We start from the raw sequence: 15,332 nt of genomic DNA, 5'->3' as shown, positions 1-15,332 counted from the left end.
TTGGCTCCCTCTTTGTGGCAGGCATCCAAGTCTGGCTCCCTCATTTGGTGAATTTCCCAAAGCCCCCATGGGGGCCTCCCACATCACCACTTCCACCATCTGCTCCTACTCTTGGTGATACACGTCAGAATTCCTGTTCCTGGCAGCAAGTTCTCTTGGGTGGGATACCGGTGAGAGCCTGAGGCTTGGCCGCCTTCCACCATGTTCCTCTGATCCCAGGGAGAAAAATCACGTGGCCATGACCCAACACTAACTGCTGGGATGGAAGCTGCACTCTCCTACTTCTCTTGGCTCTGCCTCCTCCTCCTGCTTATCCTCCCCTATCAGGTGGGACAGAGGGAGCCGGCCCCTCTGTGGGATCAGGAAACACCCAATTCCTGAGAGAGCAGGGGCAGGAAAAGCACCCTTCACAGTGCGGCACCCCAAGGGGACAGGCGACTCCCCGGGATTCTTCCCTCCTGGCTCTTGTCTGCTTCTAGGGCCTGGGAGCCGGTGACAGAGATGAAGGTTGGGGAGGCAGAGCCAGTTCAAGCCACTTCATGATAAGTCCTGAGAGGGATGTCTGATCCCTGCTCATGTATCATTTATTGTTTGGTCCTTAACACTTTGTCCTCCACATTGGATTCCCAGAAAACTTCCCTAGAACGTTGTGTTGTCCTTACCCAATATCAGACATTGTATTCGCACCGTCATATATATGATCTCATGTGAGCCTTAAAGCCCTATATATTATTACCTATATTTTATTGGTGAGGGAAGGAGGGTAGAGGGGTAGATTAATTAAAAACACACACCTCATAGTCACAGAAAAAAAATTCTTTTGAAGAGACCCAACCCATCCACCCAGGCTCTTCTGGATCCTTGGTTTTTGGTTCTGTTCTATTTTGGTTCCATACCTTCACCCTTAGTCTCCCCACAGACTGGCATCCCAGTTTCAGGTTTAACATCGCAGAAGCCTCTTCAGCACAAGTTCTCTGGTACTGCCATCTGGCCTCCACTATCCCAGCCACAGGGAAGAAGACATACTTTGCCCTGAGCACGGCTACAGCCTGTGGGACCTGCCAGCCTTCGCCCATTTCTCACCTCCTAGGGAAGGGACACTGCACAGGTGTGACCAGTAGGGAAGGGACACTGCACAGGTGTGACCAGTAGGGAAGGGACACTGCACAGGTGTGACCAGTAGGGAAGGGACACTGCACAGGTGTGATCAGTAGGGAAGGGACACTGCACAGGTGTGACCAGTAGGGAAGGGACACTGCACAGGTGTGATCAGTAGGGAAGGGACACTGCACAGGTGTGACCAGTAGGGAAGGGACACTGCACAGGTGTGATCAGTAGGGAAGGGACACTGCACAGGTGTGACCAGTAGGGAAGGGACACTGCACAGGTGTGACCAGTAGGGAAGGGACACCCACAAGCACTCCCAGTTCTTTCTCAGTCTATTCCAGCGAGACCCCTTGACATGGCTGATGAACGCAAGACAGATTCTTGTCCCTCTGGAAGGCTGGATCCAATCGAGTTTGGAAAAAAAACTTGCACTAGACCAAGATTTATTCCCATCTGGTGATTCTCTAACCTTTTCTTACCAGTTTTTGCAACGACAGAACAAAGTTATTTTGGGCAAGGGTTTGTCGTTTACAGCTCAGCTCCTTCAGTTTGAACCAGCACTGCTATTTATAGTTATCTAATTCCATTGGCTTAATTTCTGTATCTGAAAGGATCTGCACGAATTGCGGGCGATTATCAGGAGGGAAGTGCGCGCTCATGCCCCTCAGGAGATCTGTTTGTGGGCCGATGGTTCTAAAAAGCCCACTTTTTACCCAGTGGGTAGAAAATCAGTTTTATGGATCTTCAAACATGCACAGTAACCATCATGAATAATACAGTTAAATATTAAAGTGGTAGTAGCACATTTTACATTTTTCTAGCTAAACACAGTTACCCGCCTTTCTACTGTATATTTCCAAGGGTATTTCTAGTGTTACACAATACCAAGCGGGGCTTCGACCCTCTGCATAGGTTACTAGGAGTAATCAAGAGTGGTCAGTGGCACAGCTGGGAGACGCAGGCCTTGGCCACAGGAAGACCTTGTGAGGCGTGAGGAATGATAGGACTGGGTTCGCTGAGACGCAGATGGAATGAAAAAGCATGATCTGTCCACGCACAGCTCACCCTCGTCTCAGGGGCTTGATATGTATCTCTCTAATCCAGCCTCTCGTTGGAATAGAGTTCTATTTCTTTATCAAAAGTTAGATGAGGGCACTCTTCTCAAAACGGTAACACATTTTTTTTCTTTTTTTAAATATATTTTTATTGATTTCAGAGAGGAAGGGAGAGGAAGAGAGAGAAACATCAGTGATGAGAGGGAATCATTGATTGGCTGCCTTCCGCACGCCCCCTACTGGGGATCGAGCCCACAACCTGGGCATGTGCCCTGACCGGGAATCAAACCTGGGACCCTTGAGTCTGCAGACTGACGCTCTGTTCACTGAGCCAAACCAGCTAGGGCGGGAAAGCATTTCTGTTGCTTGTAGAATACAGTTAGAAATTACTAGCTGCATTCCTTACCCACACTATTCCCCCCATGATGCCATTTTCTCTAACACCCGGGGCCGGGGTTCCTTTTGAGATTTGAGCAGGTGATCTCAACATCCTGCACTCTTCCAGTAGAAAAGGTTCCTCCGATTCTTCCATCAGTATGTGTACCACAGCCCAGGTGGTAACATTCCCTCATGGGATTCTGGTACCCCGTCTGCAGACAGACAGGCGTGAAATGGACATCTTGTGCGAGCCTTGGAGAGAATGAAGTTAATTTTGAAAGCTACTTTTACTAAGTCAAAAACAGCACATTACAAAGAATAAGGCTAATTAGCCTGATTTCTTTTACTGAAGTTTTTAAAGATAAGTTAATTACCTTGTACTTTATTTAGCTCAGGAATTATCGGCTACTAGAATTTTAATTTTTGTAGCTCTTTACTTCTGATTCCTATGTTCTTTGAGTTTGGGCAGATCCTATCCTCCCAAACTGTACATATTCCTTTAGGCACTCTTTTGGGGGCAGAAGCAAAGAATAGATGTATCAAGTTTACTTTCATGGAATTAAAGTCATCAGAGTTCATCATTTCTGTGACAGTATGTTTAGGCTGAACTACAGCTACTAGGTAGGGTGTTCTAATCAGACCTCAAAGGCACCCTTAACACAGCATGAAGGAAACAGATACATTTTAGAGGTTAAAACATACTTCAAATCTTTTAAATATGTATTCATTGGTAAATTCTTATTGTTTTCTTTTAAACACTCTTTTCATTCTTGATTTTTGCTACCTATTTTTGAAGCCATAAAAACTGTAAATTAGCAATGATCAAGTAAATGTAGTGTTTTAAAACAAAGAAAACAAAGTTATAAACAGCCAGATGTTTATCATGGTGGTCGGCCGGCATGGGTTAAGAATCATCAGTATTTTCTAACTGAAATGTGTAGAGAAACAAAGAAAAGAAAAACCCCACAAATGTTTTGTTTTACACAGATCTGCTCTGCTGTGTCCGTTATGGATTCTGCTCCAGCCTTTGGAGACACAGATGTGAGAGGGATGGGAGGAGGCACTGAAGGTTTCTAGGTGCATTGAATTCTGCTTTCCTAGTGAGTGTGGGCGTGCCAACCAGCTCTCAGCAAATCTGACTGACCTTCTGTGATGAACAGGGATGTGGTATTTAGCAAGGAACAGGCACTCCTATGATCTGAATATGAGGTGCAGATCCATTACTAATTTCATACTCTTTCTGTTTACTTTTATCAGCAAATTGCATTTAAAAAGCGCATGAACTATTCTTCCCAATTAATGTGTTTGGTAGCACTCTCTTAAAGGTTAACAATGACCTCCTTAGTGTCACAGCCCAACAGCCAGCTCCCATCCTACTGGACTCTTACTGACATTACTGACGACCGCTACTCAGTGCTTCCAGGATCTCTCTCTCTCTCTCTCTCTCTCTCTCTCTCTCTCTCTCTCTCTCTCTCTCTCTCTCTCTCCTCTAACTTTCCTTTCTCGGTATCTTTGGATCTTTGGCAGCACTTGTCATTGTGCCTGGCCCATGAGTTAATATTTCCCAGGAGGTCGTCTTTAACTGTCTTCTATTTTTTACCATTCTCATTCACTCCCATGGCTTCAACTACAATTTATGAGGCACCCATAATTCCAAAATCTGTGACCCCGCTTGACCTGAGCTCCAGGCTTTCCTGAGCTCCAGACTTTTGTTTCAAGTAAACTCTGCCCCGCCCCCCCCGGGATAACCTCAACAAGCCAGCAGACCGCGTGGTCCCCACTCCGCGTGGAGCACAGCCTCCAGGATGGCTGCTAAGGTACCTTGTCCCGCATGCATGCCCGTGAGAGAGGCAGAGGCGGGGTCTGGGGGCGGCACAGGTGGTAGCTCCTTCTCTGGTTGTTGGCATTTGTTCGGAAAATCATGCTGTTTTATATCACAAATGCCTCAAGGGCAGGAATCAGCCCTTAATTTGTCCTTCTGATCACCTAGTTTTTAGGTGAGCCTAACATGCTAGTGATGATCATTTTTGTTGTATCAGAAAACCCTTGATTAAAAACATGTTTTAACGAAACAACACATGATTTCTCTATCTTCAAAAAGGCCCGCAATTTAGGAACCAGATAAAGTACACTAATTACATTTGTTTTTGAATGTATCTGCAGCGATCAGTGCTCCTGCTGCTTCTTCCTCAACCTTCCACAATCCTCTCACACAGCCCTCACAATGGCCCACACAAAGGAGCTGGCGGCAACCTGTATTTTTAAATGTACAGTCTGGTTTTTCCTTCCACAGTCAGGACAGAAACCAAAGCTGAGACCATTATCACCTGCAAACTGATTCCTTCTCTGGGTTCCTATATCAGTGCTGTTTTCCTCTTTCCTAAAATGAGAAAAATAACGCCAAATTTGCTGGTTTGTGAAAAGGATTAATTAGGTCGAAACTGTAACAGTGAAGATAGCCTTGAGAGCTTTAAGGACAGGTGCTTTTTCTAGAAATTTTCTACTCAGTTCAGGCAAGGAGAACACACTAGATTGTAAAAGTAGGCTTTTCCCTCTGTAATTAATACATAATTTGTGGGTAAAATTTGAAGATGTAAATGACCCATGGTTTGAAATCGAGCTAATTTGTCTCCTTCACTGAATCCCTCCTTCCTCTAAACACACACAAAACTCACCTTGCCCTTTAATCAGGATTCTTTACGGTTTATTCATGGATTATCAATTTATTTGCAACTAACTTTGCTGGTGGAGTCTCCTCTAGGGAGATGATTTCAAATTCACAAGAACCCCAATTCCAGCTTAGACCTTCTACACTGTCACTGGTTCAGTCTTCCTTGCTGGGCAACTCTACTCACATCAACCAACCCCCCAAGCCGAACTTTTCTGAAACAGCATTGTTGAATACCAAGCTCGCTCCTCCCTATGTTCTCTTTTGGAAAGTGGTGCTAGTATTCCCTCCTTTTCCCAAAGGTCACAGCACGGGTGATGTTTATCTCATTGGTCAGTCTGTTCCTTTCCCACGGGCCAGACACGCACTTTACCTGTTACCAACTCCTGCCGCTTCATCCTCAACGATCGATCGCTGTCTAGACAGTGTCCCTTGAGGACAGGGGCGATATCTTTGTATCTCCAGTTCGTTGTGCCTGGATATTTTTAAACAGGTGGTTTAGCAAATGTTTGATGAATGAATGAATGAATGAATGGCCTTCAATCTTGTTCCCCGGGTCCTTATTCTCACAGCTCAAGTTCAGGTTGACCACCTGAAGACTGGGCACTGCAACAGTCGCTTCTCACTTTTAAATCTTCCCGTTGCTTCTTCCTCCTTCAGAGCCAGAATCAAGCCGTTCGGGAGCTGCTGAGAACCCCGTATGTTAAGGATCCAACTTGTATTACTTGGTCCTCACATTCCAAACATTTTTGGACTGTTTCACTCCTCTCCTCAAAAGCTTCTAATTGCTTCCCAAATTAAATGAGAACTTTGCGTTTCAAAGGATTTCATCTAGTGGGCATTCTCTTTTCTGGATGTTTCATCTCCAATTCATTGACCTGAATTCTCTGCTCTAGTCCCTTAAACTTCCCAGTGGTACCTACATGTGACCTTGCTGTTCTCTTGCCTGGGCCTTTCCCACACGCTCATCCCCAAGCAGCGCTGATCCTTGCACTGCCCTGCGTACAGACCTGCCTGACAGTGGCGTGGCACTCACTTCCTTGAGGGAGCGTCGGCTGGAATCTAGACACACTAACAACTAACGGGCTGGTCAAGGCTCACAGAGAGCCTCTGGTGTCTACGTGGGAATCTAGTTAGGCTTTGTCTGCTGTTAAAGTGTCCGCTGTGCTCGAGTGGAAACTGTTCACACAGTGCAGGCCACTCGCTCAAAGGAACTGTTATAGGACGGGGTGCACATGGGCCTTGGCATCAAACAAGTGGACCGGCCCATCACTACCTACTAGCGGTGTGATGACTCTGCCCACCCGGAGACCTGTCTTCTCCTCTGCAAAACAGGGGAGAATTACCCTCTGGAGGGGGAGGATTACCCTCTGGAGGGGGAGGATTACCCTCTGGAGGGGGAGGATTACCCTCTGGAGGGGGGAGGATTACCCTCTGGAGGAGGAGGATTACCCCCTGGAGGGGGGAGGATTACCCTCTGGAGAGGGGAGGATTACCCTCTGGAGGGGGGAGGATTACCCTCTGGAGGGGGAGGATTACCCTCTGGAGGGGGGAGGATTACCCTCTGGAGGGGGGAGGATTACCCCCTGGAGGGGGGAGGATTACCCTCTGGAGGGGGGAGGATTACCCTCTGGAGGGGAGAGGATTACCCCCTGGAGGGGAGAGGATTACCCCCTGGAGGGGGAGGATTACCCCCTGGAGGGGGAGGATTACCCCCTGGAGGGGGAGGATTACCCTCTGGAGGGGAGAGGATTACCCTCTGGAGGGGAGAGGATTACCCTCTGGAGGGGAGAGGATTACCCTCTGGAGGGGGGAGGATTACCCTCTGGAGGGGAGAGGATTACCCTCTGGAGGGGAGAGGATTACCCCCTGGAGGGGAGAGGATTACCCTCTGGAGGAGGAGGATTACCCCCTGGAGGGGGGAGGATTACCCTCTGGAGGGGGGAGGATTACCCTCTGGAGGGGGAGGATTACCCTCTGGAGGGGGGAGGATTACCCCCTGGAGGGGGGAGGATTACCCTCTGGAGGGGGAGGATTACCCCCTGGAGGGGGGAGGATTACCCTCTGGAGGGGGAGGATTACCCCCTGGAGGGGAGAGGATTACCCTCTGGAGGGGGAGGATTACCCTCTGGAGGGGGGAGGATTACCCTCTGGAGGGGGGAGGATTACCCTCTGGAGGGGGAGGATTACCCTCTGGAGGGGAGAGGATTACCCTCTGGAGGGGGAGGATTACCCTCTGGAGGGGAGAGGATTACCCCCTGGAGGGGGAGGATTACCCTCTGGAGGGGGGAGGATTACCCCCTGGAGGAGGGAGGATTACCCTCTGGAGGGGGGAGGATTACCCTCTGGAGGGGGGAGGATTACCCTCTGGAGGAGGGAGGATTACCCTCTGGAGGGGGGAGGATTACCCTCTGGAGGGGGGAGGATTACCCTCTGGAGGGGGGAGGATTACCCTCTGGAGGAGGGAGGATTACCCTCTGGAGGGGGGAGGATTACCCTCTGGAGGGGGGAGGATTACCCCCTGGAGGGGGGAGGATTACCCTCTGGAGGGGGAGGATTACCCTCTGGAGGGGAGAGGATTACCCTCTGGAGGGGGGAGGATTACCCCCTGGAGGGGGGAGGATTACCCTCTGGAGGGGGAGGATTACCCTCTGGAGGGGGAGGATTACCCTCTGGAGGGGGAGGATTACCCTCTGGAGGGGGAGGATTACCCTCTGGAGGGGGAGGATTACCCTCTGGAGGGGGGAGGATTACCCTCTGGAGGGGGAGGATTACCCTCTGGAGGGGGAGGATTACCCTCTGGAGGGGGGAGGATTACCCTCTGGAGGGGGAGGATTACCCTCTGGAGGGGGAGGATTACCCTCTGGAGGGGGAGGATTACCCTCTGGAGGGGGAGGATTACCCTCTGGAGGGGGAGAATTACCCTCTGGAGGGGGGAGGATTACCCTCTGGAGGGGGAGAATTACCCTCTGGAGGGGGAGGATTACCCTCTGGAGGGGGAGAATTACCCTCTGGAGGGGGGAGGATTACCCTCTGGAGGGGGAGGATTACCCTCTGGAGGGGGAGGATTACCCTCTGGAGGGGGAGAATTACCCTCTGGAGGGGAGAGGATTACCCTCTGGAGGGGGGAGGATTACCCTCTGGAGGGGGAGGATTACCCCCTGGAGGGGGAGAATTACCCTCTGGAGGGGGAGGATTACCCTCTGGAGGGGAGAGGATTACCCCCTGGAGGGGGAGAATTACCCTCTGGAGGGGGGAGGATTACCCTCTGGAGGGGAGAGGATTACCCCCTGGAGGGGGAGAATTACCCTCTGGAGGGGGGAGGATTACCCTCTGGAGGGGGAGGATTACCCTCTGGAGGGGGGAGGATTACCCCCTGGAGGGGGAGGATTACCCCTGGAGGGGGAGAATTACCCCCTGGAGGGGGGAGGATTACCCTCTGGAGGGGGGAGGATTACCCTCTGGAGGGGGGAGGATTACCCTCTGGAGGGGGAGGATTACCCTCTGGAGGGGGGAGGATTACCCTCTGGAGGGGGGAGGATTACCCTCTGGAGGGGAGAGGATTACCCTCTGGAGGGGGAGGATTACCCTCTGGAGGGGGAGGATTACCCTCTGGAGGGGAGAGGATTACCCTCTGGAGGGGGAGAATTACCCTCTGGAGGGGGAGGATTACCCTCTGGAGGGGGGAGGATTACCCTCTGGAGGGGGAGAATTACCCTCTGGAGGGGAGAGGATTACCCTCTGGAGGGGGAGGATTACCCTCTGGAGGGGGGAGGATTACCCTCTGGAGGGGGAGAATTACCCTCTGGAGGGGAGAGGATTACCCTCTGGAGGGGGGAGGATTACCCTCTGGAGGGGGAGGATTACCCTCTGGAGGGGGGAGGATTACCCTCTGGAGGGGGAGGATTACCCTCTGGAGGGGGGAGGATTACCCTCTGGAGGGGGGAGGATTACCCTCTGGAGGGGGAGGATTACCCTCTGGAGGGGGGAGGATTACCCTCTGGAGGGGGGAGGATTACCCTCTGGAGGGGGAGGATTACCCTCTGGAGGGGGGAGGATTACCCTCTGGAGGGGGGAGGATTACCCTCTGGAGGGGGGAGGATTACCCTCTGGAGGGGGAGGATTACCCTCTGGAGGGGGGAGGATTACCCTCTGGAGGGGGAGGATTACCCTCTGGAGGGGGGAGGATTACCCTCTGGAGGGGGGAGGATTACCCTCTGGAGGGGGAGGATTACCCTCTGGAGGGGGGAGGATTACCCTCTGGAGGGGGAGAATTACCCTCTGGAGGGGAGAGGATTACCCTCTGGAGGGGGAGGATTACCCTCTGGAGGGGGGAGGATTACCCTCTGGAGGGGGGAGGATTACCCTCTGGAGGGGGAGGATTACCCCCTGGAGGGGGGAGGATTACCCCTGGAGGGGGGAGGATTACCCTCTGGAGGGGGGAGGATTACCCTCTGGAGGGGGAGGATTACCCTCTGGAGGGGAGAGGATTACCCTCTGGAGGGGGAGGATTACCCTCTGGAGGGGGAGAATTACCCTCTGGAGGGGGAGGATTACCCTCTGGAGGGGGGAGGATTACCCTCTGGAGGGGGAGAATTACCCTCTGGAGGGGAGAGGATTACCCTCTGGAGGGGGGAGGATTACCCTCTGGAGGGGGAGGATTACCCTCTGGAGGGGAGAGGATTACCCTCTGGAGGGGGAGAATTACCCTCTGGAGGGGGAGGATTACCCTCTGGAGGGGGAGGATTACCCTCTGGAGGGGGAGGATTACCCCCTGGAGGGGGAGGATTACCCTCTGGAGGGGGAGGATTACCCTCTGGAGGGGGAGGATTACCCCCTGGAGGGGGGAGGATTACCCTCTGGAGGGGGAGAATTACCCTCTGGAGGGGGAGAATTACCCTCTGGAGGGGGAGGATTACCCTCTGGAGGGGGAGGATTACCCCCTGGAGGGGGAGGATTACCCCCTGGAGGGGGGAGGATTACCCTCTGGAGGGGGAGGATTACCCTCTGGAGGGGGGAGGATTACCCTCTGGAGGGGGAGGATTACCCCCTGGAGGGGGAGGATTACCCCCTGGAGGGGGGAGGATTACCCTCTGGAGGGGGAGGATTACCCTCTGGAGGGGGGAGGATTACCCTCTGGAGGGGGAGGATTACCCTCTGGAGGGGGAGGATTACCCTCTGGAGGGGGGAGGATTACCCTCTGGAGGGGGAGGATTACCCTCTGGAGGGGGAGGATTACCCTCTGGAGGGGGGAGGATTACCCTCTGGAGGGGGGAGGATTACCCCCTGGAGGGGGGAGGATTACCCTCTGGAGGGGGGAGGATTACCCTCTGGAGGGGGGAGGATTACCCTCTGGAGGGGGGAGGATTACCCTCTGGAGGGGGGAGGATTACCCTCTGGAGGGGGGAGGATTACCCCCTGGAGGGGGGAGGATTACCCTCTGGAGGGGGGAGGATTACCCTCTGGAGGGGGGAGGATTACCCCCTGGAGGGGGGAGGATTACCCTCTGGAGGGGGGAGGATTACCCCCTGGAGGGGGGAGGATTACCCTCTGGAGGGGGGAGGATTACCCTCTGGAGGGGGGAGGATTACCCCCTGGAGGGGGGAGGATTACCCTCTGGAGGGGGGAGGATTACCCTCTGGAGGGGGAGGATTACCCTCTGGAGGGGGAGGATTACCCTCTGGAGGGGGAGGATTACCCTCTGGAGGGGGGAGGATTACCCTCTGGAGGGGGAGGATTACCCCCTGGAGGGGGGAGGATTACCCTCTGGAGGGGGGAGGATTACCCTCTGGAGGGGGAGGATTACCCCCTGGAGGGGGGAGGATTACCCTCTGGAGGGGGAGGATTACCCTCTGGAGGGGGGAGGATTACCCTCTGGAGGGGGAGGATTACCCCCTGGAGGGGGGAGGATTACCCCCTGGAGGGGGGAGAATTACCCTCTGGAGGGGGAGGATTACCCTCTGGAGGGGGGAGGATTACCCTCTGGAGGGGGGACAATTACCCCCTGGAGTTGCAGAGGAGGAAGTGTCAGCAGGCGGGTCAGGCGAGGAAGGGGAGGGTGGATGGTTAGCCCCACTACATTCATTCCCAGAGTAAGAGGATTAGCCTCCATTTGAGGTCATTTGCTTTACAAAGAACTAGTTCTCGTCTTTTTAACAAGGGAGCATAGAAGAAAGGGACTTATTTCTCCTATAAACTATCATTCTTAAAATCTTGGGAAGTGAGATCCTTATTTCTTCTCACTTTTAAATGTATTTTTTCTTATCTTTGAATAAATTAGATAACCACAAAATTATTTCACTTTGTAATGCTAATTAAAAAAAACAACTTGCTTTTTAAGTACCCCGAGTTAAGTGCTATCTGTCTATCCATTATGTGAGCTGTCTTGTCTTCTCATCAGTACAAGTCAGAAAGATGGGGTCTAATTTGAGCGTTAGCCATTGCATGCAAGAGAAATTCACACCATCACTATATGGGCATGTTCTTTCTGATAGGAAAATGGCTGGATTCAGGAAGGAAAAGGATATCCAATCCAGTTTAACTGTTGATGGAAAACATCCCTCCATTATGTTGTCAGGGACCTGAGGGTAGAAAGTGTGTACAGTTGGCCCTTGAACAAAATGGGGGTTAGGGCTGCTGACCCCCATAATCAGAAACCCACATAGAACTTTTGAGTCCTCAGAAACTTAATAATAGCCTACTGTTGACTGGAAATCTTATTGGTAACATAGTCGATCAACACATATTTTGTGTTGCATGCATTAATACTGAATTCTTACAATAAAGGCCGGGAGAAGAAAATGTTAAGAAAATCATAATACATTTAGTGTTTATTGGAAAAAAAAATCTATGTATAAGTGGACCCACATAGTTCAAACTAGTGTTGTTCAGGGTCAGTTGTATTTTTTGGAAACAACTAAATGAGGAGGAGATCCGAAGGGCCTCCAGGACAAGAATATGGTACCAAACAAATCACTTTGTCTTCTGGGAAAGATAATAGATAGCAGGGTATGGGCTGGACCACAGATGCTTGGGTTTAACAGCTCACAGCCGAGGGCGGCAGGTAGTCTCAGAAAATTATAAATCGCCTCTGCTGAGCCAGTTACTGGTAAGATTCCACCCACGTATGTGCTACTTACATGTCTTCCTACAGACTACAGCCCGAGTGACCTGGCAGCAGGGGTGTCTGTGACAGTTGGGAGAGAGCGTGTGCTTGCTTAGCGCTGTGTGTGGGCGGTGAGCCTGGTACTTCACCGTAAATGTGTGAGGTGCAAACTTTCAATGCAAAGATGACTCACAAGGTTTCAGAATGTGTAAATACGAAGCGCAGTCTAACTTCTACCGTCACTGGTGCTCACCCACAGCAACAGCAGCCTGGGCCGATGCCAAGTTGTTTGGACTACCAGGAAACTCACAAAACCTGTTGATGAGAGCAATTCGGGGGCGATTTTAACAGTTGCGTGCACACTACCATCTTGAAGCGGTGTTATATGTACTAAACCTGCATTCTGCGACGTTGTTTGATGGCGGCATTCAATTCACTGTTTCCCCCAGATTGTGAAGTCAATTCTTTTAAGACGTAACACTGAAAAATTTATAGACAGCAATTGTATACTAAAAAAACTAGACAGAGGCACTTTCTCACTCAAGTGTCTTGAATCAGGCAATGAAACAAAAAAGGATCCTAACGAATATTTTATATGAAGGCTGAAGTAAAACCTGGATGAGGACTGCATGCGATTCATTTCCAGAGCTCCTTGTTGGAGAGTTTCCTTTGAGATGAACTGTAAAGGTGAAACCTTCGGCATTGCTGAGTGACCCCTTGGGAGGGCATTGTTTAGCTATCAGAGGAATAACCTGGGGCACTGTGACCAAACAGACACAGCCAGGAGACCCAGAATTCAACAGGATATTGTTTTCCTAATAAAAAACTTTGTGGCCCCTGAAACACAGGAAGAATATGAAAGAATAAAAGAGCTTAATCAACCAATTTTGTAAATGGAACAAATCATTATTCATTGTTCCCATAAAAGTGGTGGATAAAATCTGCTAAACTTAAAGGTTTGTAAGTTGAACTTCAAGAATAAATTCTGACTTTTTTCTAAACAAAAAAATAAAACATCTTTGAGGTGTTTTTTATTTTTTTGTTTTCATAGGTCAGCAGAAACAGATGCAGAAAAGAGGTTTTAAAGCTGCAACTGTTGCATATTCAAAATAATGAATTAAAAAATTCTTAGCCCTCCCATTCAGCTTTTGATTTCTGGGTAAAATAAGGGTCATACCACAGAGTCCTACATTTAACAGCAAGGTTTTTGAGATTAAACATATTTGCAATAAAAAATAAATTTCTGGACATTAGATCATTCTTTTATTAATTTTGCAGGCCCACTTGAGAATTTCATTTACAAAGACACCCAAAGATAATAACAAATAAATAAACTTGGATTCCCTGAACCACCCACCACCCATGCACGCAGCTGGACCATTAGGTGGTTTTTTTAGTTAAATAGCTGCCATATTTGGTCATATGCTTCAAACTGTTAACACAGAACATTTGTGCAATTCTAACTTCAGCTATTTACTAACGGCATTCATTTCCCATAAGAGATAGACCTCCTAGTTTCACTAGGTTAGTACCCAGGTTCATTTTCTCTTGAAGACAGTGCAGTATTAAGTAGTCATAAGCAAAATAGGCATTGTGTCAGTAATGCTTAAACATTTGAGCAGCCAACCAGCAAGCCATATGCTAGGAAATTCCATGCATGCTTATTTAGGTTTTAAATCTTTAGTACCATCCTATCCTATATAATAAAAGGCTAATATGCAAATTGTTCCCTTAACTGGGAGTTCGACCAGGGGGTGGGGCCGGCCAGCCAACCACCCATGGCCCCTCCCTCCAGCCAGATCAGCTCTGATCAGGGCTGGCCAGCCGGACTCCACCCGTGCACAAATTTGTGCATCAGGCCTCTAGTCAACTATAATTGTAAAGGTCTTCTAGGTGCTAGCATTCTAAAGCTTTTACCCAAGTGGTTTCACTAACTAAGGACAGGAAAAAGCCAATTTTTCTCCTGTCATGTGACAGGCTCAGTGAGACTATCAGAAGAACTACTATCCTGGTAAGAAGATCTAACCGGCATTCAGCTTCAAAATAAAACAGCAATGATTTTCCTCTAAGCGGCCTCAAGGCGAAACGCACAACCACTCTGGCTTTACATCAGACCCTGCCGGGAGCCGGTCCATCCTTGCTGTTTCAAGGGACCTGGCATATATGGCATACGGTTCTTAATATGTTTGCTCACCTTCTTGGCGCTGTGTTTTAACCAAAGTCACCTCTCCGAGAAAGGTTGAATCCCCAGGTAGGGATTTTCCCCTGAAGTTAGGGAGGGAATAAAACCCCTCAACTAAGTGCCAGGCGGGTAATTAATCCCTTTAACTACGAACAATCATGCTTAAACTACATAATCTTTTCTCCCTGGAATGGAGATAAGAAACGCCCTAACCTTTGTAATAGAGATTGATAGGATTGAATCAACTGGTATAAATACAGTTGTAACAAGACAGAAACACTCAGAACTCAGAACAGAATCAAGAAGACAGAACCTACACGGAGCCTAGAGACAGAAGAACTTCGCTGGAGAGAGCATGCCGGAGGATCCTGGAGAGGGACTGGCCTCGGAGCCTAGAGACAGAGCCTAGTGGGAGAACATAGATTGGCAGGAGAACCTGACTGGAACCTGGACACTGAACCTGACTGGAGAGCCTGGACAGAACCTGGCTGGAGAACCTAGCGAGGGAACATGGCTACAGAACCTCGCTGGAGATCCGAAGCAGAACCTCTCTGGAGATCCGGGCTAGAGATCCTGGCTAGGCTGCTGATCAACTGAACGCTGTCTCTGTGTCATTCCTTCTTCCAAGGGCTGACTCCGTCCACGCCCTTGGGGACCCCTGGACCTGCTGGGGTTGGACCCCGGCAAGACCCCACAGCCTTCTGTTAACTGTTTCCATCCTGGTCCATCTATTGCAAGTCTCACTCACTAAACGTGCCCAGAGACACCGAATGCACTCACGTGTCAGCTCCTTATCCATCCCAAGTCTACGGCACACACACATGGGTAGTTTCACCT

General features: G+C 50.2%; 1 protein-coding gene across 1 annotated transcript in view; it reads right to left on the bottom strand.

The window, feature by feature from the left end:
- Window positions 1-12,511: 12,511 nt before the first annotated feature.
- NAB1 (NGFI-A binding protein 1) overlaps window positions 12,512-15,332 on the bottom strand; it is a 49,507-nt gene continuing 46,686 nt past the window's right edge. Inside the window, exon 8 of the mRNA XM_059702582.1 lies at window positions 12,512-12,628. Coding sequence (XP_059558565.1) covers window positions 12,540-12,628 — 89 coding nt within the window. The 3' untranslated portion in view covers window positions 12,512-12,539. The remainder of the gene's footprint in view (window positions 12,629-15,332) is intronic.

This window comes from Myotis daubentonii, chromosome 7 (genome assembly GCF_963259705.1).
Source record: "Myotis daubentonii chromosome 7, mMyoDau2.1, whole genome shotgun sequence".
NCBI lineage: Eukaryota > Metazoa > Chordata > Mammalia > Chiroptera > Vespertilionidae > Myotis > Myotis daubentonii.
The sequence above is the reverse complement of the archived record's forward strand: the minus strand, read 5'-3'. Positions and strand labels throughout refer to the sequence as shown.